Raw genomic sequence first — 25,470 nt, 5'->3', positions numbered from 1 at the left:
AACAGTAGTAAAAAAAGTCTGCAGACACAAAGGTTGAAGTAAAAACACAATGCTGGAGAAACTCAGCTGGTCAAACAGTGTCCTTTATGTAGCAAAGATACATGAGTAACGTTTTGGGCTTGAGCCCTTGAAGGAACATGGCAGGTCAGATAGTATCTATGGGTAGAAATGGCCAGTCAACATTTCAGGTCTGAACCCTTTATCAAGGGAGTTATTTCAATGACTGTTTCCGGAGAATGAAACATTGCCACTAGTGTAAAAAATGGCACTATATATATAATAAAATACATTAGGTCAGAAATTAGAATGCTGTTTTTTAAAAAAGTGTACTAGTTTTAAGACGAATCTAAAATAGAGACAAGCAAGCAGATTCTGAAGCCTGTGGTCAATTGATTGTGTGACTACATAATTGGACAAATGGATGACAGAAACTGAAGAGGTATGGATTAGTTTAGAGATACAGCACAGTAACAGGCTTTTCCAGCCCAAACTCACCAAATACACCCAGGTGATCAATTATCATTCCCACCCTAAGTCTTTGGAATGTGGAAGAAAACCACTGTAGTGTACCCGAAGGAAACCCACACAGACACAGGGAGAATGTACAAACTCCTTACATTTCTTTGTATTCGCTGTACAAAAATAGAAACCAAGCACTGAAATTATTTGATATTGTACTTGTTGGCCATTCAAGTACACTATTGTAAATGTCAAGACTATTTTGAGCAGGTGTTATTCAATAACATTAAACAAAACTAATAAAGAATATCTGAAATACAGGCAATACAAAAATAACCAAATTGGACTTCAAATCAGGATATTTAAGGAATTGCTTTGATTGCCAAATTAGGAAACAAGCGTAAATTAACAAGATGAAAATAAATTAGCAAGTACTGTAACAAGATTTGCAAACATACATTTAGAAAATATTCTGAAGATTAACCGATTGCTTGATAATATATGTTCCAGTCCTCGACAAAACATGGAACATTACAGCAGTTATAGACTCTTCAGCCCATGATGTTGTGCCAACCTATGTAAACCTACTCCACAACAATCTAATTTTTCTCTACCTCGCACCCATAACCCTTGATTTTTCTTGCATCTCTGTAAAAATGCAGAAATGATAGAGGAACATGGCAGGTATAGCAGCATCCACAAGAGGCAAAAGGCCATTTCATGTCAGGCCTCCGCCTGGAGGCCAGCTACAAACCTTTCAGACAGCAGTTCTAAAAGGCTGCTCCAGTGTCACATACATATTGAGAGGCGCCTCGTAGCGCCCTCTGGAGCCAATGGAGGCAGGTCAACTGTTGCCGTAGCGCCACCCATCATAAATATGCAGCAGAGCAATGGCCGTCTTCCCTACCCATAATCCCCCACGCAGCTGGAACCGCTGTGGTTCCCAGAACAGTTCCAGCTGCATGGGGGATCATGGGAGGGGAAGACGGCCATTGCTCTGCTGCGTATTGAGCCTCAGAGAGCGGCCCCGGTTGAAGCGGCCTGGTGCGGCTGTCACAGCCTGCACCAGCCGCCCCCTGACAGCTTTCACTGTCCCTCCCCACTGGTTCCCGCTGCCTAACCATTCAGGTCAGGCAGAGGGGCATAGCACTCCGCCAATTATCCTTCCCTGAGAAGGGTTGGAATCAGCGCCTCAGAGCCAGCCACAGCGTATTCAGAAAAGGTGCGTTTTTAGCTGTAAGGCTGAAAAACCTCCACCTTTACAGAAGGGTGATTCCCTGCTTGAAAGGGCCTACAGATACATAACTGATATTCAAAATTAACAGGCTGGGGAGATTGAAAGGAAGGGGGAAGAACACAGACTGCATTAATTGGATATGTATAGGAGGACAGGAGAGAGGAAAGATGAGAAGTGATGGGGGAGGGGGTTTGACTGTGAATGCAGAGATAGGGAAAAGGGAAGAGAGAGACAGAGCCAGAGAAAAGGAGACATAGGGATAGATAGGGGTGGAGAAAATAGAAAATGGAGAAGTAAATGTTAATGCCATCTAGTTGCAGGGTGCCCAGACAGAATAAGAGAGGTTGCTCCTTCTATTTGCGGGTGGTTTCAAACTGGCAGCTCAAGAGACCACGGACAGACATGTCCGCAAGGGAATGCACATTCACAAATTAAGTGTTGCCTCACTTGGAAGGACTGTACAAGCCCCAAATGGTGTGGAGTGCAGAAATGTGGGAGCAAGTGATGGGAAGGGAGGAGTGGATAAGAGAGTCACTCAAGGATCAGGAATCCAGAGAGGGGAGGAGTAAGGAAGAGGTGTATGGTGGTAGGATCACGTAGAAGGAGGCAAAAATAGCAGAGGAAATGTTGATTGCAAGGCTGGTGGGGTGGTCGGGGAGGTTGAGGAATCCTGTCCTTGTGTATAGGAGTTGAGGGGGCCACAGGAGAAATGCAGGTGATGGAGGATATGCAGGTGAGAAACAATTTTCTGGTGGTGGGATCATGTGGTATGGCAGAAATCCCCATGCCTACCAAACCATCTTTTGAAAGTCCCTATTGTGTAAACCTCCATCACCATCCCTTGCAATGGTGACATCTCCCCTAAACTTTCCTCCACTCAACTTAAACAGACATCCTGATATTTGTTCTGATTAACCAAGATAAAAGGTACTGGCTGTCTACCCCAAGCCCTCAATCTGTTTATTAAGTTATCTCTCATCCTTTATCCACTCCAAAGAAAAATAGCCTTCCTTGTCAATCTTGCTCCATGAGACAGCCTCCAATCCAGGTAACATCCTGGTGAAGCTACTTTATACCTTTTCTAAAACTTCTGCATCCTTCCTGTAATGAGACAACTAGAACTGAATGCAATACTCCAGGTGTGGTCAAACCAGAATTTCAAAGAGCTACAATATTACCTCGTGGCTCTTGAACTCAATCCCCCAACTACTCAAGGGCAGAACACTATACGCCTTCTTAACTACCCGGTCAATTTGCACACCATCCTTGAGGAAACTATGGACCTGATGTGGCGGTGCACATACTCGTGCCGAACCGGCCCCGCTTGTACCGCCGCACTGGCGGGGCAGCCGCGAGTTGATGGTGCCATCAGGGGACCTCCGTGCTGCGTGGTTTGAACGGAGCGCACGCCTCGGGTGAGGAAGTCTCCGCCCACGCTACCTTTAAAGGGACATGTGCAAAGTTTAAAATAAACAGTTGTTGAAAACCCCCCCCCAACGAGGTGGTTGTGAGTTTCATTTCTCGTAGCTGCCGCTACACTGAACCACAAGGTCTCTCTATTCATCAACACTGTTAAGAATCCTGTCATTAACCATATACTCCATCTTCAAACTCCTTCTACCACTTCTTCATCCAACTCTGCATCCTGTCCATGTCCTGTTGTAATCTACAACAGCCTTCTACACTATCCACACCAACCTTTGTATCAACATTTACGGAGGAGAAAGATTTTTTTTAATTCAGATTTTCTGATGAAAGATTAAACAAGAAGACAGAAAGCAACTCTACAGATCTATAAAGTACAATCTTCCTCACTATACCAACCAGTTTCATCTGCTGCCAAATAAACACATTTACCTAGTGGTGCACAACTCAAAATTTATCATTTTGCCAAAGCAGTATTTGGAACGACAGAATACAACAGAATTGGAAATTATAACTTGAATTAGGATATTTACACAATTTCATTATTAAACTAAAAGCCTAGAGAACACGATCATGTAGTTTTGTCTTGCAGAATATTATTTAATTGGAAGATATGGTGCCCATATTTACAAAGTGTGGGTGTGAATATTTAAATGAAGCTCTGACATTCCCTTTCCCCTTAAGGTCACAGTATATTAAAAGAAACCTTAAAGTAATAAGCACTCCTGTTGAAAGGCTTTTGTCCTCTTTCTTTTCCTTTTATTAATAAGAGGATAGAAGTATATGGGGGGGGGGGGGGATTTCTTTTTTATATATGCCACATGCATTTGGATTTGATTTGTATCATTACCAAATATGTGAATTCTTTGTGGTTTTTAATTTATAATTTTTTTTTAAATGACAGGTAGGGTATGATTAAACTACAGTAAAACCTCATTATAGCTCAGGAGTTGGGGTCCAAGATTTCATACTGCATTACAGCCGAGTCGTGGAACAGATGGATATATGTCAGAGCACCGGCCGCCCCTGAAGCGGGGAGGGGGGGCTGTCGGGTAACGGGGAGTTGGGTCACCGGCTGATTGTCATCAGCCCGCCCCTCAGCAGTTTGGGGTCGACACACACCTGCACTACAAGCAATTCCGCGGATTAACGAATGACGTTCTAATGAGGTTTCACTGTATTAGGTTTACAAAGTTTGTTGCTAATATGATCCCACCTTCTAGCAGAAAGATTGAAAATTTCATTTAGCGTTCAGAAAACTGCAATATCCCCGATATTGGGTGGCGTTCCTCAAATTTGCACTAACAATGCATTCCAAGAGAAAACATGCACTTTCTTCCTGTCTATACAAAAATAAATTCTGTAATCCTTCCTTTTTTTTCAGTCCATCAAATCTCTGGCCAGCTTTGTAGCCCAATTCTACACTATTAGCAAATGACAAGAACCACAGTAACTTAATCTCACCCCACCTGTCACTTCACTATATCAAAGAAATTCTTATTGTTCTCTCCATTACCCTCCACCGCTACCTAGACCAACATCTCTCCCCTCCTCCCAGCTCAAGTCTAACAAAGGGTCCCAGAGTCAAAAATATTGATTTTCTCTTTCATGTACTGACTTTTCCCAGTCTTTTCTGTTTTTAATCTCAACTTGTCGGCATCTTTTTTTTTGTTTTTAATTTGTTCTTTAGAAAGCAGTACAAATACAACTCAGTCACCTTAAAAGGAACACCAAAGTGACAGACTAAAACGGTTGACACTATCAAGAACACTCATGTTCCAATAGCCTGCCCATTAACGTTTGTTTGGGCTCTCCCAGAGCCTCTCCACTGCTCTCAAGTCCAAGTGCAAAAGCAGCAACCCTTGGCATAGAGGTTGACATTGTGCGGAAAAAAAAAAGATGGGTTGGAATCCCATCCAACACAAAAGGGAAAAGAGGGCTGCAGCTCTCCTAGCCACCCAGGAGTTCTTCAAAGTAGTCCACTGTTCCAACCAACTTTACCTTTCATTTATCTGCTGAAAAGTTGGCAATCAAATAGTAATTATCTCTCCACAGCATCAGTGTCATCCTTGGTTTCTATTTCAGATGTCCAGCATCTACTCTATCAGGAATGAAATGATTGAATTTTCTCTCAAATTTAGAATTAAAAATACTGCACCAAAATGCATGCTGTTTAGTGGATGTGACACAAGATATTAAAACCTGTTCCGTCTGGCTGAGGAATCCAGGACCAAAAAACAATTGCAGGTCAGAGAATCATAACTCAGAATTTTACCACTCCCGAGTGGTAAAATTTCAAGTTATGGCTAGCTGGCCTTTGAAGTACAGTCTAGTCTGAAAAAAAATAGATGACGAAAAAAAGTTATACACAAACAGGAAGTGGAGCGAAGGCACAAACCATACAGACAATAGAAGAACATGGCTTGAGGGATATTTGGTCTATACATGGCCTTTTAAATTTACAAAATCTTGATGGGACTGATAAGGATAAATTATTTTCAATCAGCAAAGAAATACAGAAAAAACATTAAGGTGCAAAGGAAAATAATAATCCAGGAAAAATGGAGCATCTGGCCCACTATCAACTTCAACACTGCTGAATAGATAAATACAAGTTAAAAGAATACAAGCAAAACCAAGAAGAACATCAAGCTGTACATCACAGTCTGACAGACATCAGAGCAGGTCTAAGAGGCTGAGTAGCCAGACTTTTTTCTGAAAATAAAAGCATATTGACAATGCTGATCCAAGAGAATTTCATCCTACAATCTACATAGAAAAGACCCGGGCCATCCAATCTTCAATTTTTTTCCACTTGCTTTCAAGACAAATGGTCATTTAGGCATACGGGTAAATAAAACTTTAGAAAATGTATATAAATTGAATTATGTACTGTGACAGATTAGGTTACATTTTATATTGTAGCAGTAGCTACATTGTTCCTGAAAGAACACACACAACCAGATGGGTTGAGCTCAGTGAGCAGACTAATTTATTGCAGGCTGCTGGGCTGCACTTATACTCCCAGTCCAGAACTGGCTGAGAACCGCACTAGAGGGCACTGATGTCACCCGGGCATCACGTGGTCCCCCAGCGCGGGCTTCTGAGCCCCGTGCTGGGAGGAAGGGAAAACCCCCGATGGCGCCATTTTGGCCGGCTGCCCTGCCGCGTGGCTTACAAGCAGGACCAGTTTGCCTGCCTAGTGGTAAGCCACCACAATATTATGTTTTTGGAAGATAGATTGAGGTTTTAATTAGATCACAAACACTTCAAAGCAGATCTCATTTTAAAATGCAAGAGTTATACACAAGGCGGTGCCTACAAGTCTGCAAAGACAATAGACTCCTGTGCTGGAGATGTTCATGAGGTGCAAATGGAAGGGCCCATCTCAGGAAACTGATTAGATCTCTCACGAATTAATTTTGGCAGTCAGCAAGGTGTTTTGGTGGAGGGTACTGTTTTAGGAAGGTCATGTGGTTTTGCAAGCAGAGAGAGTCAAATAGGTTTTTCTCCAAGTGTGACAGAGAGATATTTTTGCAGTGGCTTTTGGAAGCTTGTTTGAAATCCCATTTTGAAGATGGGTTGTGAGTTCTGAGTTCAGCCTGTTTAAAGCCCTTGTAGTCCATACAAGAGGAGATGGCTGGCTGTATAATGTTTCGCCTGAGATAAGAGAAACAGAAAAGAAATTCTGTGGTGACCTGAAAGAAAGAGGTTATCATCTGGGAAACCCTGATGGGGCAATTTTTTTCCAGCAAGACACAGAATTGGCTGATCGGAAGGAATCAGTTTGTGTGGATCCAACAAGCAAAAAATCTCTGAAAACTGATAAGAACCTTCCTGAGCAGTAACCATTTACCTTTCAAGTACAAGAAGTTAGTGAAAATTCATAAATTCTATCCACAGTATAAGAATTGCCTGAAACCAGTGAGAAGTGGAGGAGTGAGAAGTGAGATTAGACAGTGAATCAAATATCTTTTCTGAACTTACACACACACACACGTTACAAACATGTGCACTTAGAATTAGAAGGGGGTTAACAGTAATAAGTTAAACTTTGATCTTGTTTTGATGTTTAAAGAAAATGAAAAACTACTTTTGTTTAAGTAACCATTTGTCGATGAATTTCCATTGCTCTGGGTTTTGGGGTCCTCTGGCCCTGTCACAGTACCTTTTCTTAAGAAAACTGATGAGAATTTGAATAAGCGGAAGATATTGCTAATAGCACAATTGGGTAGGGTTAATTGTGTCAAGATGATTAAATTTCCTGGAGTAAAATATTTATTTCAAACATTACCAATAATGATATCACAAAAATATTTTCAAGAATTAAATAAATACATCAGAAATTTTCTTTGGAAGAGCAAGATGCCAAGAGTTTCTTTAGACAAATTGACATGGAAATTTGAGTTAGGAGGTGCGCAATGACCAAATTTTTAAAATTATTATAAAGCAGCTCAATTAAGATTTTTGACATTTTTTTTTTATAAATGAGGAAGGAAACTAATAAATCGAAACATAAAATAGAAGTAAGGAAGTTGGAAGATTCTATATATACACCCTGGTAAATGGGAATCAAAATTATTATCTGGGGAGAGGGAAGCACTCTTGTTGAAACATTTGATGAGTATTTGGAATAAAGTAAATGACGAAATTAGAACGAAGAGCGCTGCTCTGCCTTTGATACTAAATCAATATTTCATTATCAATGGATAATCAATTTTTAAATATTTGGTCTCAGAATTAGATATATAGAAGATTGTTATGAAGGAAGAAATTTAATGTAATTTGAACAATTAAAAAATAAGTATTATCAACTACTAGCTTATTTAAGAGATAAATTGGGTCCAACAATACTATTACCAAAATTGATGTAGAATTGTTGAGACATAGTATATATTAAGAAATTTATTTTGCCTACGTAATTTTATTGCAGAATGGGACTTTTAAACAGGGTATGCATAGGTCTAAACAATGTTTGGAGGCAGATTTAAATACAAATATTGATTAAATAAATTGGTCAGATTTGTGCTGAAATAGTATGACAAATACTATAAATATTAGATATAGGTTAGTTCAATATAATTTTTTTTAAATCAATTATACCTCACACCACAAAAATTAAATAAGTTGAAGTCAGATCCATCTGATTAGTGTTTTAGATGTGGTCAGGAGGCAGGTACATTTTTAAAAAAAAAACATTCTATTGCCCCAAAATGAGACCTTTTTAGATAAACTTGGCCATTTATTTAGAACAGCTTATTTCCACAAAATCTAACATTACTTTTATTAGAGAATATTGAAGGGATAAGACCAAAATTGAAATGATCTAAATATCAAAAAGAATTTCTAAAGATTGCCTTAGCAGTAGCAAGAAAATGTATAGCAGTAACATGGAAATCGGACCTAGGTAGGGAGCATAGGAAGGAGGAGATGCATAGCTGCATTCCATTGGAGATTACTTATAATCTGAGAAATAAGTATTATGCATTTTTGAAAATTTGGCACCCATATTTATAAATTGAGGGAATTGATTTATAGACCTGTTTTATAAGCTCTGAAACTCATTAACCTCCTTGGATATATTAAAAAAATATAAATGACTAATGCCATGTGGTGAGGGGGGGGGGACCCTCCAGCAACCAGGTTCTATTCTTGTTTTCTTACTTTATTCTTTTCCTATGTTTTTTCTTGCTTTCATTTCTTTCTCTTGCCTTTTCTTGGGGTTTGTTGGGGGGAGAAGGGGGTTGGGATTTGTATCATCATGTCATGGATTTGTATTAATATTTTATTATTCCACTTTATATTCAGCTATGATTACATGCATGGAAAACTTAAATAAAAATTTTCAAAAAAAACAAATGGTCATTCACCATTGCTCTTTGCTTGTTGTTCTTTGAAAGTTTACATTTAAAAACTGGCTCATGTGCCTTCCAGCTCAAGGGGATTTAAATTTTCTAATGCATTTGCCAAATGTTTTTTTTAAATTCCATAAACATTACTGCATAGTACTCTTATAAGCCCTTTCCACTACCGCAGATAATTGAATAAGTTAGTCCAACAGAGTAACTACCTTAAAAACAGCTGATTCTTATTTCCTGGCACATGCTTTGCTAAATGCGCCAGATTATCATCTTGGGCAGAAATGTCTACAATTGCAAGAGATTATTCTCTTCACTTTTAAAAATAAATAATAGGGTGTACTATTTGAGCAACAATTCAAATTGGGCTAGGGAAGTAAAAGCAGAAGACAAAACATCAAATTATATTAAACATCAGGCTGTGTTCTTTATGTGGAAGTTTAATTGCCTGTGGAACAGGAGGCTAAGTGATGACCCAAGTGTAAAATTCAAACAAAAGCAGGGCTTTTGAATACTACTGGTATTCGAGTGTCCAGACTGCATGTAATGTTTGTGTCATGTGCTCTCTAAAGCCTGGTAAAACTCTGCATACCTTCAGGGGGGGAAAAAAAAGGACGAAGGAAAAAAAAACTCAGATTAGGACTTAATAATAGTTAAATTTCAAAATTTGCTCACCATTCTTCCCCTTCCTCCTCCCCCCCCCCCCCCCACCCCCCACCCCGTTTGCTTCAGAGGAGATATTGCACAAATGACTGGGCATCTGATAGTGTAAAAGAATGTGTATAATAAGGGATTAATTAGCTGAAAACATAATTGCTTTGTACTTTTACTTCTTTGTGCTGTGTCAAACTACCAAGCATGACAACCTTAAAGGAAACAGCCACAGTATGGCCACAAGACAAGTGATTTACCGAGAAATTGTGGTCGCCAACTCAGTACAAGCTACTTTTTCTGCAGATTATACATATGGCTGTAATGACCAGGATAAGTTATGCTAAACTGGTGACATTTCCTAGAAACATGCTTGAATAAGTATAAAAAAGGGTAAATACTTTGAATGCTTTAAGAAAAGCTCAGTTCAGGACTCGAGCAACATAGTCTACTCATTCTTTGTACCCCTTGCTTCCGCTAGCAATTAATAAAGTAACTAAGTTCTTAACATCTGGAGTAAGACTGTTTTCCTTTCAGACACAACAGCTGTTTACTAATGGTTTTTTAAATGACTCAGGGAAAAGTCACTTCTGCATTCTAAAACCATGCTTTCCTCTTGATGCAAAATTATGGAAGCAAGAAATTATGAAGCGAAGTTACATTTCTGGTCATTGACGTTTACCAAAATAAAAAAAAATCCAAAGTTAACCCACTGGAATTTCAACTTTAAGACATTCTTGGAATGTTACCGTTTCCTAGCTAAGCAAACTGAAGTTCTTTATTCTATTTAGGAAAAACTAAAAGCTCAGCTGCACTTCAATCTTTAAGTTTGTATATTTTTGTCACAGATAAGTCAAAGTTCAAACTATTTCAACTACAATTCCTTTTATGTACCTGCAGCCTCCTCCACATCCTCAACCATTAAACCCAAATACATCCATTGCTCTTCCATGTATACACAGCACTGAATCAACTTTCCCAATTTTAAAAATAACAATGAATAGTTTACCACTAAACAAAGACAGAACGACTGAGAAGGTTGCAGTTTACTCCCCATTCATAATTGAAGAATAATAGACTGATAATTCACCTGATGCTCACATTGGAGAAGGATTTTTGGAATAATTAATTCTGTGCCTTGTCCCCTGCTGATCTTCCAAATTATTGCCAAATTTACCTACACAAGCTTGATAATACTTGGAAAAAGTTATTCTATGGCTGTGAAATGGGTTAGCACATCCTGATGAGTTGAAGGCCAATCCTTTAACCCAAATACAAAAAACACCATGAGAAAAAAATTACTCCATGAAACAGTGGCAGAGGTAGATTTGTGTGTACAACTAATTAAAAGACATTTAAAATTAGTACCACATTATATTTACTCCATGAAACAGTGGCAGAGGTAGATTTGTGTGTACAACTAATTAAAAGACATTTAAAATTAGTACCACATTATATTTACTCCATGAAACAGTGGCAGAGGTAGATTTGTGTGTACAACTAATTAAAAGACATTTAAAATTAGTACCACATTATATTTTGAATGTCAATAAATAGTGTCAGAAGAGGCCAATTTAAATTACGAGTGATTAGATTAGAAGTTTTGAAACAGCAACACTTTTGGGGATGATATTGCAATTTTTTATGTGAAGAGACCAAGTTTTGCTTATATCCTTCGACAACACAAATATAATACTGACCAGAGACAAAATAAAACCAAGCCTGAGGCTAATTGTTGCTGAAATAGAGCAACCACTTAATGTACCAATGCAAATAAAGTCTTCTTTGCCTATCACATCCATACTACATCCTAGTTACTTTGTAATATTTACATAGGCATTTTATTACATTAAAGTTGCTGAAATAACATTTATGAACATGTTCTAAAAGTAATAAAAATCATACAAGCAAATATCCAGATTTTCAGATTTATTGTCAGAGAACAAACATGACATCACAAACAACCCTGAGATTCCTTTTTCCTGTGGGCATGGTAGAATTACCACTAATTGGTAATACAAAAAATAAACTCTACATAGTGTGAACATAAAAAAGAACTATAAACGGATAACAATTGTAAACAAACTAACTGTTCCATACAGAGAGAATAAAAGAAAAATCAATAAAGTGCAGAAGTAAGAATCTTTAAGTGAGTCTGATTGAGTTTGTCTGATGGTGGAGGAGTAGCAGCTGTTCCTGAACCTGGTGGTGGGTCTTGTGGCTCTTTCCTGATGGCAGAGCGTGTACTGGGGACTGAGGGTTTTTTTTAAGTTTGCTGCTCAATCACAGCATTCCCTGTAGCAGGAAGGGTTTTTGTCCTGGGCTACCTTTTGGAGGGCTTTATGCTCAGGGGCATTGGTGTTCCCATATGAGACTGATGAAGCCTGTCAGCACACTTTCCACCAAACCTCGGTAGAAATATGCGAGGGTTTCTGGTGTCATACCAAACCTCCGCAAACTCCTGAGGAAGTAGATGCGCTGACATGCTTTCTTCACAATGCCATTAGTGTATTGGGTCCAGGAAAGATCCTCCAAGAGAGCAACTCCCAAGAACTTAAATTTGCTCACCGCTGCCGTGGGGCTGGCCGCCACTGGGTTGTCTAGCTCTGCTTTCCTTTCCTGAAGTCAACTATCAGCTCCTTACTTTTGGTGACATTGAGTGCAAGGTTGTTGTTGATGCATTCAGCTAAGTTTTCAATCTCCATCCTGTTTGATGGCTCATCCCCTTCCTTTATACATCCCACTACCATGGTATCGTCAGCAAACGTATAGATTTCTGTTATTGTTGTACCAAGCTACACAGTCTTAGTTGTAAAGTGAGTAGTGCAGGGGTCTAAGAACACAGCCCTGTAGTGCTCCAGTACTGATGGAGATTGTGGAGATGTTCTTGCCAATCTTCACTGATTAAGGTCAGGAGGTGAAGAAATCCATGATCCAATTACACTGTGGGGGGTTAATTCCCAGGTCTTGGAGCTTGCTGATCAGTTTCAAGGAGATGATGGTGTTAAATGCCGGACTGTAGTCAATAAAGAACATCCTGATCTATGCATCTTTGCTGTCCATATCTTGCAGGGCTTTGTGGAGAGAAGTGGTTTTCAATCTTTTTCTTTCCATTCACATTCCACTTTAAGTATTCCCTATGCCATAGATGCTCTGTGATTAGTGAGGAATTGCTTAAGGTGGTAATGTGGGTGGAAAGAAAAAGGTTGCAAACCACTGTTTTAATTGTACCTAATTGACTTGTTTTGTGCATAACTCTAAATGAAATGGGCCAATGACAATTTTTCTCAAGAAAAATATTTCAGTAATAATTGGATTCTCAACCTTCCCTTCCCACCCACATACCACCTTAAGCAATCCCTTACTAATCACAGAGCACTTATGGCATGTGAGTGGAAAAAGGTTGAGAACCACTGGCAGAGAGCCAATGAGATGGCATCCACCATAGATATGCTACTATGAGAGGCGAACTGGAATGGATCCATGTCACCACTCAGACAGGAACTGATAGGCTTCATCACCAGCCTTTCAAAACACTTCACTGTTGATGTAAGTGTTACTGGCTGTTTGTCGTCAAGGCAGGTTACTACACTTTTCTTGGGCACCGGTATGATTGACGCCAGTTTGAAATAAGTAGGTATCATGTCCTGATGGAGTGAGATATTGAAGGTATTCGTAAATACGAATAGGTTGGTCAGCACAGATCTTTTAATACTTGGCCAGGGACTCCAGCTGGGCTGGATGCTTTCCTAGGATTCACTTTCCTGAAGGCAGCAGGCACGTCATCCTCAGGTACGGACAGGATGGGATCATCAGAAGACAAGGGTTATGGGGAGGTGGTTCTTGGCCATTAAATCAGGCAGAGAAGTCATAGAGTTCCTCAATGAGAAGCTTTGCCATCTGCTGCCTTTGGTTTTGGGATTCAGGCCCTGCCACAGCTGCTCGGTGTCCCTCATGGTTTCCATTTTCATCCAGAATCTCCACTTCACCTGGTAGATAACTTTCTGCAGGTCATACCTGATCTGGATCTCCAGACAAATGCCTGCAATCTGATTCTTAGCAGGTTCTCGATTTCAATGTTCATCCAGGGCTTCGGATTGGGGAAAACCCTGAATGATTTGGTGGGGACACATTCATCCACAGCTGTTTTGATAAGCCTTGGTATATTCATTGAGATTCTCACCAGAATCTCCACATCTTAAAGTGGAGAGAACGCCAGAGTGCTTAGGAATGAAGACCAAAGTTTCCAACAAATACAGTGAAAGTTAAAACTTCAGAGATCCACAAGGCCAAACTGTGAGGAACACGAACAGATGCCATGCATGGTGATTACAGAAGGAAAGAAGCCATAGTTGAAAAATATATATACTCCTCTCCTATGACTACATAAAAAACAAAAATATTTATGTTACAAGAGGTGGAAAAACAAAACAAGGCTTTTACTTAAATAAACTGAGGACTCCAGGTTGAGATTCGCTGGACTAGATGGCCTTAAAAATTGCAATATCTTACAAGCATGACCTAAAGAGTCAAATATAATTAAGACAATAGTGTACCTCAGGAAAGACATTTGCAATGCATGAGAAGGATGAGTATTGACCAAAGGCAATGGTTTTGATATTTCCAAATTTAGTTGGGGAAATGTTCTGCTCATTAACTGATGCAATAAAAGAGACAAGTGGATTGGTCTAAATGGGTAGTTGTTAAAGTATCAAACACCTACAATATTGTGATGTACAGAATGAAAGCTACGAGTAAACCCATTTCCAGAAATCACATTGATGCAATAAAAATGCAAAAAACCTCAAGGGAAAATAGCAGGTCTGTTCTCTTCTTCATCAGCTCTTCTGTGCTGACTGGACCCAAAACTAATCCCCCAAATTTGAGAATTTTAAAAGTCTAGTAAAATTTTTTACATTGTGTCCTAATAAAATATACTTTGAAGAGCATAGTAAACATTAATTTCCATACTAGTTGGACTTAGCTCATTGCCAAAGTTTCCTTTGTGTGACACACTTTCACAAACTGACTTAACGAGTGACAAAATTAAAGAAGGACGCATTATCAACAACCTCGCACTCCATGTCTCCAAAACCAAGAAGCTGATTGTGGACTTTAAGAAGGAAAACCCAGAGGTGTTGATCCAGTGATCAGTGGGAGCATTCAAGAAGTGGAGAGAGTGAGCAAACAAATTCCTGGCAGTCACCATCCCAGACGACCTTTCCTGGACCCATCACACTAATATAATCATGAAGAAAGCAAGTCAGCATCTCGACTTGAGTTTGCAGAGGTTTGGTATGACATCAAAAACTTTGGCAAACTTTTATAGATCGGCACTGGAAAATGCACTAACCAACTGCATCACAGTGTGTGGGGCACCATTACCCCTGAAAAAGGTAGTGGATACAGTACAGGACATCACAGGCAAAACTCTCCCAACATTGAGAAAATCTACGTGGAACACTCCTTCCTTTGGAGGGCAGCAGCAATCATCAAAGATCCACACCACCCAGAACATGCTCTGTTCTTGCTGCTGCCATCAGGAAAGAGGTCTAGGTGCCACAAGACTCACACCACCAGGTTCAGAAACAATTGTTACCCCCTCCACCATCAGACTCCTAACAACAAACTCAAGCCCCTTTCACACTTGCAAGTGATCCCAGGAATTAACCGCCAAATCGGCCTTTAAAGTGTTTAGTGTGAAAGGAAAATCAGCTCAATGCCAGCATCAGATAACGTCATCTCATGCCAGGGATTGACGGCCTCGACCCCTAGTACAATCCCTGGCATCTGCAGATGTTGGGGTTGCAACCAGGCAAGTGTGAAATGGGTAATTGCATTGTGGGAATTGAAATGACCCAAGTTTTTGCGCGAGTGCAGGAACATGAAGGAAGATTAAAATGAAGGTATACACTTTGCCATGTGAAAGTCGCAGTGAGAGAGGGAGGAAATAAATAGTAATAAATAGCAATAGCGGACAATTTTTAAACTGTGTGGGAAAACTGGTGGCACTATAGCATACAATTTATAGACCAAAGGAAAAAACAATAGCAGACCTGGCTTCCCAAAATGCAGTGTGGCAGAGAAACCCCTCCGTAAATGCTCCGTGCATGCAGCCAGCCCTTTCTCTTCTTCCCCCACCCCCACCACAGTATTTATAATTTGTACACAATAGCACTACCAACTTTTCCACCCTGTTTAAAAATTCTCCACTATTGCTATTTATTACTAGCACTTTCCCTCGGTCCCCTTAAAAAAAAGGTTTACTCCTTTAAGTACTTTTAAGCCCCTTTCACACTTGCATCCTGCTAAATCGGCCGTTCAGTGACCTGGGATAGGAATGGGGGTTTGGCTTTTCATATTTGACCACTCCTAACTAGGATGGAGAATGCTTTGACACTTGAAAGGAGCCATCCCCTGGGTTAGGACTGTTCTACCTTCTACTGGTGACCTTATGACGCATCGAGCGACGGTAGACCTGCCCTAAATCCTGATCAATGTATTATGATATGAACAAAATTAATCAGTCCTAATTATAACATAATTAAGCTTTATGTACAGCACATTATGAGGCCTTCAGCCCCTGTTGTTGCTCGCCTCTCATATAAAGTGACTGTGGGAAAGTGCCAGCAATAAATAGCAATAGCAGACAATTTTTAAAGTGTGGGAAAGTTGGTAGCACCATAGCGCACAATTTATATAGTGCTACCAACTATGCTACACTATTGTTTACAATTTATAAATACTGTGGGGGGAAGTGATGGCAGACCTGCCCTCCCAGAATTCCATGCAGCAGAGAAAAGCCTATATACCTAGCTACATCCATGGAGCATTCATAGAGGAGTTTCTCTGCCGCACAGTCAGGTCTGCTCCCCCCCACCCCCACGGTCTTTACAAATTGTGCGCTTATAGTGCCACCAATTTTCCCACGCTGTTTAAAAATTGTCCGCTATTGCTATTTATTTCCTCTCTCGTTGCAACTTTCCCTGTGTAAAGTTTATACCTTCATTTTGATTTTTTTTTTCCTTCACGTTCCTGCACTCATGCAAAAACTTGGGTCACTTCAACCCCTCAATGCAATTACCCGTTTCACATTTGCCTGATTGCAACACTGGCATCTGCAGACACTGGGATTGTACGAGGGATCGAGTTGGTCAATCCCCAGTGTGAGATGGCATCATCTGACACCAGCGTTGAGCTGATTTTGCTTTCAGACTAAACACTTTAAAGGCCAATTGGCAGTTAATTCCAAGGATCACTTGCAAGTGTGAAAGGGTCTTTGCACGTTTATTACTGACTGTCTTTTTCTGTATTGTACAGTTTGTTTAAATTTCTTTCATTGTTTACATTTGTAGCTTTTCTGGAGTAGTTTTTTTTGCACTACCGACAAGTAGAAATTCTGCTTGCCCCATACGTAAAAGAATCTCAGGGTTGTATAGGAGGTTATATATGTTCTCTGGCAATAAACTTGAACTCTGATCTTTTGAACTTTGATCAATTCTATTTTGATAGACCTACAAATGATATTCAAGAAAAAAAAATCTTTCAGAATATAAGTCACTTTCCTTTTATATGTGCATTGTAGTTCCTTAAATACAGACTTTCCAGTACAGCAAGTCTGTTCAAACACAGATGACTATTTTTTTTAAATTTACACCAGACCCACCTAATTTTGTGTCCCAATTCCCAGGTTGAAAATATTTTTAAGTTGTTGATCCTTGCTTTCATATTTTTTGTGACTTAAATTAAATTATGAAGAGCCAACTGTTCGGTAGTCCAACACTGCTTCTTCCTCAATTTAAGACATTTTCTTTCAAAATGCATGCTTTTCACCATTCCTCCAAACAATGACACTCTTCCTGCAGTACAGCAGCTAAACTTGAACATGTTATGCCTAGGATCAGACACAACATTGTCACATCAGCAACACTTCAATGCCCAACTTCTATTCAGCAAACACATCTTAACACTAAACAGGAAAACATAGACTCAACACACAAGGTTACATACAAAAGCACCTGAAAATCATTTGCAAGCCACAGACTGTTACGTTATGTACAGCATCAGATCTTACCACACTAACACAAACTCCATATGCATGTATTTTTAAAAGGAAAGAAATACACAAAATGCAGTGACAATAAAGGCCCAAATTCAGTAATTGAAGTCTTAATCAAGTGAAATTATGAACCAAAAGCTTCATGAATTATTGACACTACATTGCTACAAGTTCAAATATTCATGCGTCTCAAATAGATATCATTGCTTTCAAATCTTGTACCAGCTACTGAACATGTTTACATTGTTATACAACATTCACAAATAGAATACTGCTCGAAGAGACTGCAAATGGCCAAATAGTTGCATTCTCAAATGCCCACATTCTAACAAGATGAATGTTAATAGTTAATGCAAATATTTTTTATTAAAGCAATCAAAAACTTGAACTTTCACCATTATGGTTTTTAGACAAGTACAGAGAATTTGCCGTCATCAATTTGCATAAGCACCTAGTCTCCAGAGAGGCCATTCACACAGGAAGGACATTTAAACTAACAGCCTGTGTTGCGGTGGTTTCGGAGGGTGGACATTGGTCAACATCGACTCGGCCATACAACCTTCGTCCGGCACACAGGACCACTACATTGACGTTGTCAATGACGTCAGTGTCAAGTGCAACACAGGATCACTAAACGCATTAAACATTTCCCTACATTTAATCCTAGGGTGTTGAATTATATTCAGCAAATGATTGCCTTGAAGAAATGTATTTTAAAAAGTAAATTGCAATGAACATATTATTGTTCCAATTTATCACTAAAAGCAAAGAGAATTTTTAGGAAATGCTCTCATTCACCAGAAGATCGCAGAGTGGTGTGAAATTGGTCGTGGAAACAAGCGTTTGTCTATTTGCAGTCGCGAGCCCAATATTATTTTAAGTTCCCTACCAGAAAGGGAACACAAAAGTGTGCAAGTTCGAGATGAAAATAATTAGAGTAAGCCAAAGATTTGTTGCAATAATAGTTTGAATTTTTTTCCCCCATGAATACTTGGGCATGGGGGGGGGGGGGGGGAAGAAGAGGCATAAATGAAACCCCACCCAATTGAACTGTAAATTCAAATTATGCCAAATGCAATACACCCACGATTTCCCACCCCAAGATAATGTCTGGTTTAGATATAGAATTAAATCTGACTGAAAATTCATTTGAGACCGGTGAGTTTGTTTTGCATGCTTTGATCCAAATGACTTGTCCAGTTCCTCTTCAGTGAAGCACTGGCTGTGAGTAGGTTAGCAACGATGCGCAACGTCGCATTCATTAGCATATTGTTGCTGACAACCTGCAGTTTAGACTGCAGATGGTCCGCAAAAATATCTAGGTCTCCTGCAGGAAAAATGTTAAGATGGAAATTAGCTACTAATTTTTGTTTGTTTTTTATATACACAGCCTGCATTACAGGAAATATACACAAATTTCCCACTTCTCAGCAGCTGTGTAAAAGTCATAAATTATTCACGAAAAGGCTCACCAGTAGCTATATTTTATGAGAAGTACGAGAACTGGTATGTCACCAACAACTCTTGTAAATTTCTATAGGTGGGCTGATATCGCCTCAAACCGTGCATCTTGGCGCCTCACAGTTCGGCGGACAGCAACCTCCTTTGAAGAAGACCGCAGAGCCCACCTCACTGACAAAAGACAAAGGAGGAAAAACCCAACACCCAACCCCAACCAACCAATTTTCCCTTGCAACCGTGTCTGTCTGTCCCGCATCAGACTTGTCAGCCACAAACGAGCCTGCAGCTGACGTGGACATTACCCCTCCATAAATCTTCATCCGCGAAGCCAAGCCAAAGAAAGAAGATGACCATGGAGAGCATTCTAATTGGTATGGAGGTGCCAGTGCACAGGACACTAAAAGACTAGAGTTGTGAACTCATCCAGAGCCACCATGGGCATCGGTCTTCACCCCAAGGACGTCAACAAGAGGTGGTATCTTAAGAAAGCAGCCTTTATCCTCAAGAACCCTCACCACCCAGGCCATGCCCTTTTCACAATACTTTCATCAGGAAGGAGGTACAGGAGCCTGAAGACAAACACCCAACAGCACAGAAGCAGTTTCTTCCCCTCTGCCGTCAGATTTCTAAAAAGACAATAACCCACAGACATTATCTCCCTTTCTCTTTTCTTTTGCACCAATTTATTTTTAAATTTAACTTATGGCTTGATATTTGCACCTGTAATGAATATTTGCATTTGTGATACTGCTGCAAAACAACAAATTTCATATGTTTGTGGCAATAAATTCTGATTCTTATTCTACATCTTATCCAAGATCTATCAACCCAACATCAATACCCAGATGCAGCTTCACCACACACTGTATTCACAAGTACCTATCCATACCTTCCAAGTGCCAGAGACAACCTCCAGACCAGAAATACAATCTTGTTTTGACACAAAGCTACAAGAATCCAACTAACTGGGTGACTATATACCTGTGATCAGGTCAATCGTCTGAGTGCTACTGGTACCAGGTAACCCCCGTACTACTGGTCGCATGGTCAGCAACTCAACCAGCTCCCCCCACAGCTTGCATTGTGCAGAGGGTGGCTAGACACCCTGGAAGATGAAAAACAAGGATCTTCAAAAGGCGAACGAACCTCTCATAGGGTCAATGGCCATCCAGCAAACACGTGCTGTGAAGCACAAAAGGGCATCCCTTGCGTCGAAGCTTAGTCTGGCCATTCACTGCCACAGAACCTCCCCCAGCCATCTTGGACCTCTCCATGAAGGCATGCAGGAGGGGGATGTCGAGAGGGTGGGTCTGGACCTGTGCATCCCACTAGTCACCTAAAATCCATTCACGCACATGCTGTTCCTTTTTGAGTGGGGTATCCTCATCCCAAACCCAACAAACTGATTGTCATCCGTTAGGATGGATAACCTGAAGATGACTCACCTAGTTATTGCCTCCCTTCAACTAAGCACAAGTCTGTTACAACCACACTTCTTTTAAAAAAAACACTTGATGTAAATGCCTAGCTATTGTTACACCAATCAGCCCACCTAGTTTATAACCCATACACGTTAGGAATTAAACTTTTATGTAAAGTTGCTTTTTTTTTTAAATAAAAAAACAAAGATAAATAGAAGGTTCACCGCCAGTAACCCCATGTTGGGGCACATTGCTTTGCTAATAATTTTAGAAAATAGAACAGGACAATCAAAGGGAACCTTCCCCACTTCAAAAGAAAAACACTCAAGCCCCCCCAAAAAATCCAATCAAGAGCTTACAAGCTCAACTCCAAATTGCCAAATGACTCCTTAGTTACATCCAAAGTGCGCAAGTTGGTTGGCCAAAGCGACCACACGTGTAATTACTGAACATAAGTTAATTCAGTCTAAATAGCGAACTGACCTTCGTTTCAAAGTGCTTGGAAAGGAAACAAGGAAAACTACTGCAGAAGCGGCAGAGCGGGGTGGCAATGAATGAGGAACCCAAAATATTAATCATCTTTCAGTGAGAGAAATAGGATTCGAAAAGGGGCGTAATGCACTTGCCCACTAACCCTCGTCTACCTGGCTCTCCCCATCACCGCGTCCCCTCGGACAAAGTTAGAGTTCAGGGTCGGTCAGGTCCCGGGGTGAAAGCCGCTGATCTCGGCCCGCGGATCACTCGCCTCAGGGACCTGGTGTCAAGGTCTGAAGCGGGGGCACAAGGACTCGCTCACCGCACTCCTCCCAGAAACAATGGCCGCGCTCCGCCTGTTATCCCCGCACAATCCCAGGCCGTCCGTCCCATCCCACACCCCCCCCCCCTCTCCGGCCTTCCTCCTCGTTCACCTCCCCCCGGCCCCTCGCCATGTTGGGTAGCTGCGAGATAGGTATCTGCAATCTGGTCCGGCGGTGCCGCCGCCGCCGCCTCGACCCCTCACTCACGAACTCACCCAGAACTCGAGAGGCACCGACCACAAGCAACACGCAGCCAAACACCGCTCTCCGCGAGGCTCCTGCCATGGCCACGAACACCCAATGTCCCCGATAACCGCTACTTTACTCTCACTCCGAAAAAAGCCTGCCGCCCCGACAGCCACATGACACAATAATTCCCATTGGCTAATCCTTCTTCGCCGAACTCCCCCCCTCCCTCCCATCTCACAGAGACGATATCACAACTCCCCTGATTGGCTCTACGCTGACTCTGCACCATGTGATGTCCAATTGGCCAAACGAGATTCAACGCCACAATAGGCCGTCTCTCATTCGGGCAAAAAAAAGAACGTCGCCTGGCTGCTTTTCCATTGGTGGAGATCGCCGTCGGCTCCATCATTCGCCGCCGTCCATTGGACGTCTCGAACAAGCCACCACGGCATCATTGGACAAGCCGGAAAGCGCGTGGTTGGCCGTTGTTCGCCAGTGTCAACAGATGTGCTGATCGGATGCCAGCGCAGGCTCGCCGTGCTTGTTCAAGTGTTTGTTTGTTCACGTCGGCTCCGAAGGCGAAGCGAGCCCGTGGTTATTGGTCGAGCGCGATGCATTGGCCTCAGCCTTTGCTGGTTGCCTCGGCCGCGCGTTCTCTCTCCAAAGCTTTTGTACTTGGTGCCTCTCCTGTCATTGTTCCTTTCGTCATCCCGACGCTCCGGCCTGCCTTTCATTCTGGGCAACAGTGAAGCACGAAAGTCTGCGGACGCTGAGATGATTGCAGCCTGTCTGACGGGTCCTAAACATCTCTCGAGGTTTTTAGTTTTCCCAGCCTTTCTCCACTGAATCGTTTGCTGAATGTGCCCCATAAGAGATTGCAGGTCACCACCTTGCACCGTGACAAAGGGAGCGCAGTCCACCAACTATTAAGGCAACGAAAATACCCGGTGTTGTCAATGTCTTTCTCAAGACAGAGGCGGGAACTTGCAGAGCACTTTTGGCACGTTGGGTTGGGAAGCTGGTAGACTTGCACAAGGCACTGGTGAGAATGAGTTCATTCTCATCCAGACCACTCCCATGGACAGATGCACTGAACGTCGTACTGTTTGCAGCCAAACAGGTACTTTGTTTAAAGAAACACAAGTTGCCAAACAGAAAGCGATAATATAATCAGAATTTATTGTCATGAACATGTCGCAAAAGTTGTTGTTTTGCTGTAGCATCACAGTGCGAACTTTTATAGAAACCACCTTACAAAATAGTGACAGGAAAAGACAAAGTCAGGCAGTTTCAGTGGTTCTGGAATCTGATGGCAGAGGGGAAGAAGCTGTCCTTGTGCTGCTGAGTGTTTGTCTTCAAGCTCCTGGACCTTTTCCCCGATGATAGCAGAGTGAAGAGGGCATGGCCTGGGTGGTGGGGGACGTTGAGGATAGAGGATGCTTTCTTAAGACACCACCTCATGTAGATGTCCTCCATGGAGGGAAGTCTGGTGCCTGTGATATCACAGCCCTCTGGAGATTTTTCTTGTCCAGGCCTTAGACACCTCCATACCAGGCTGTGATACAACCAGCCAGAATGCTCTCTGCAGTGCACCCGTAGAAGTTTTCGAGAGTCTTCACTGAAATATTGAAATCTCCTCAAACTCCTCACAAAGTATAGCAGCTGGCGAGCCTTCTTCATGATTGCATCAGCATGGAGACCACAGGACAGATCCTTGGAATGTTGAAGATCTTGATCCTCTCTTCTGATGATCTCTCATTGAAGACTGGTTCATGTTCTCCTGGTTTCCTTCTGAAGTCTACAATCAACTCCTTGGTTTTGCTAATGTTGAATGCAAGATTTTTGTTGTGACACCACTCAACTAGCTGATCTACCTCCCTCCTGTATGCTTATCTGTGATAAAATATTTACAGTTACGGTGTGAAAAAATTGCTCTTGTAGCGTTTGCACTATGCAAGCGTGGAGAAGAAAGACACACACACACCAAAGCTTTGGAAAACAAGACTGGTTTATTGCTCTAGCCGTCACTCTTATGTGGGCCCCAGGCATTAACATCAGGGCCCTGCGGGCCCTGCCTGGGATTGGCCGGTTCCTGCCAGAGTTCCCCATCTTCCTGCCATGTGGGAGGTCACCTGGGATGTGGTCACCATATTCATCAGACATTTTATGGGCCGGTCCGCATTGCCAAGCGCAAGCAGCTGTATAACCACCCGCCCCCCCACCCCCCCCCCCCATTACTGGCGATCAGGCTATTGTCTGTAGCCTTGTACGGTCTGACCCTGCATCGCAGGGGAGGAGTGGAGACTGGCTCATTACAGTCCAGATATGCTGGTTTCAGGTGGTCGATGGTAAAAGTCTCCTCCTTACCGCCAATATCGAGGATGAAGGTGAAGCCGTTGTCCCTGACAACGCTGTAGGGCCCCTCGAAGGGGCGGCCAGTGTGTGCCCCTTCTCATAAATACATACTGACAAGTCTTTAAGTCCCTTGGGACATTATGTTTAGGCTGGCCATGTGGTGGGGGCTGCACTGGGACCAGGTACTCCAGTTTTAGCTGCAAGTTCTCGAGGGATGCCGTGGGGTCTTCTGGGCATTTATCGGGGGCTAGGAACTCCCCGGGAATGATCAAGTGCACAGCATAGACCATCTCCACCACCAAGGCATTCAAGTCCTTCAGTGCGTTACAAATCCCCAACAGAACCCAAGGCAGTTCGTCCACTCAGTTGGGACCCTTGAGCCAAGTCATCAAGGCTGCCTTGAGGTACCTGTGAAAGCACTCCACCAACCCACTGGCCTGAGGGTGATGCACTGTAATGTGGTGGAGTTGTGTCTCCAGGAAGTTAGCCAGCACAGCCCAGAGGTGAATTGTGCCCCCCTGTCTGAGGTCAGGTGCTCTGGGACCCTGTGCCCTGATGTAGGTTTCTGTAGTGATATCAGCCAGCAGGGTCACCTCAGGAGTGATCAACCATGGTCAAGAGGTATCTCAGCCCACAGGAAACTGGTAATGGCCCCACTATGTTGATGTGTACGTGGCTGAATCTGTACCAGGCTGGTTCAAAAGTCGGTGTGGGCACTCTCACGTGAACCTGCTCTATGGAGGACTGACAGTTCATGCAGGTCTTGGCCCACTGGCTGACTTGTTTATGGAGGCCATGCCAGACAGACCTGCTAGTCACAATTTTGACTGTGGCTCAGAATTCAGGGTGCGCCAGGCTGTGGATGGCATCAAAAACCTGGCTCCTCCATGTGCCTGGAACAATGAGGTGGGGGCTGCTGATAGAGACGTCGCACAGCAGTGTCAGGTTACCTGAGCCGACGGGGTCATCCTCCACCCCAAGGCCAGAGACAGCTGTCCTATGCGCAGGGATCTCAGGGTCCTGCTGCTGCATTTTGGCGAGGGCCACGTAGTCGACCCTCTGGGACAGGGCATGTACTGACTCGATCACAGGGCATGACAAAGCATCAGCTATCACGTTGCTTTTCCGTACAATGTACTGTATGTACTTGGTAAATTCAAAAACGTAGGACAAGTGTCTCTGTTGTCAGGCCAACCACAGATCCGATTCTTTATGGAAGGCAAAGGTCAGCGGCTTGTGATCAGTTAAGACCTTGAATTGCTGGCCTTCCAAAAGTAATGGAAATGTCTTACCACCAGGTACAGTGCCAACAGCTCTCGGTCGAAAGTGCTGTATTTGAGTTCTGGGGGGCAGAGGTGCCTGCTGAAAAAGACCAGGGGTTGCCACTGGCCCTAAATGAGCTGTTCCAGTATGCCCCCCACCACTGTGCTGGAGACGGCGACTGTCAGGGCGGTAGGTGCTTATGGTCTAGGGTGAAGCAGGATGCTTATGGTCTAGGGTGAAGCAGGAGGGTGGCATTGGCCAGTACATCTTTGCATTCTGGAATGCCCTTGAAGAC

General features: G+C 42.2%; 1 protein-coding gene across 5 annotated transcripts in view; it reads right to left on the bottom strand.

The window, feature by feature from the left end:
• tgfbr1b (transforming growth factor, beta receptor 1 b) overlaps positions 1-21,758 on the bottom strand; it is a 92,969-nt gene extending 71,211 nt beyond the window's left edge. For 3 of the 5 annotated variants that reach the window (XM_069920623.1, XM_069920620.1, XM_069920626.1), the window contains exon 1: positions 21,584-21,758. Coding sequence is in view for 3 of the 5 variants with exons in the window: in XM_069920620.1 (XP_069776721.1) it covers positions 21,584-21,653 (70 nt within the window). In the remaining 2 variants the exon portion in view is untranslated. Of the gene's footprint in view, positions 1-20,296; positions 20,556-21,215; positions 21,349-21,583 lie in introns of those variants that run through there. The other 2 variants (XM_069920624.1, XM_069920619.1) reach the window with 2 other exon arrangements.
• Between the last annotated feature and the right edge of the window lie 3,712 nt (positions 21,759-25,470).

The sequence above is a fragment of the Narcine bancroftii genome, chromosome 2, assembly GCF_036971445.1.
Source record: "Narcine bancroftii isolate sNarBan1 chromosome 2, sNarBan1.hap1, whole genome shotgun sequence".
Lineage (NCBI taxonomy): Eukaryota > Metazoa > Chordata > Chondrichthyes > Torpediniformes > Narcinidae > Narcine > Narcine bancroftii.
The sequence above is the reverse complement of the archived record's forward strand: the minus strand, read 5'-3'. Positions and strand labels throughout refer to the sequence as shown.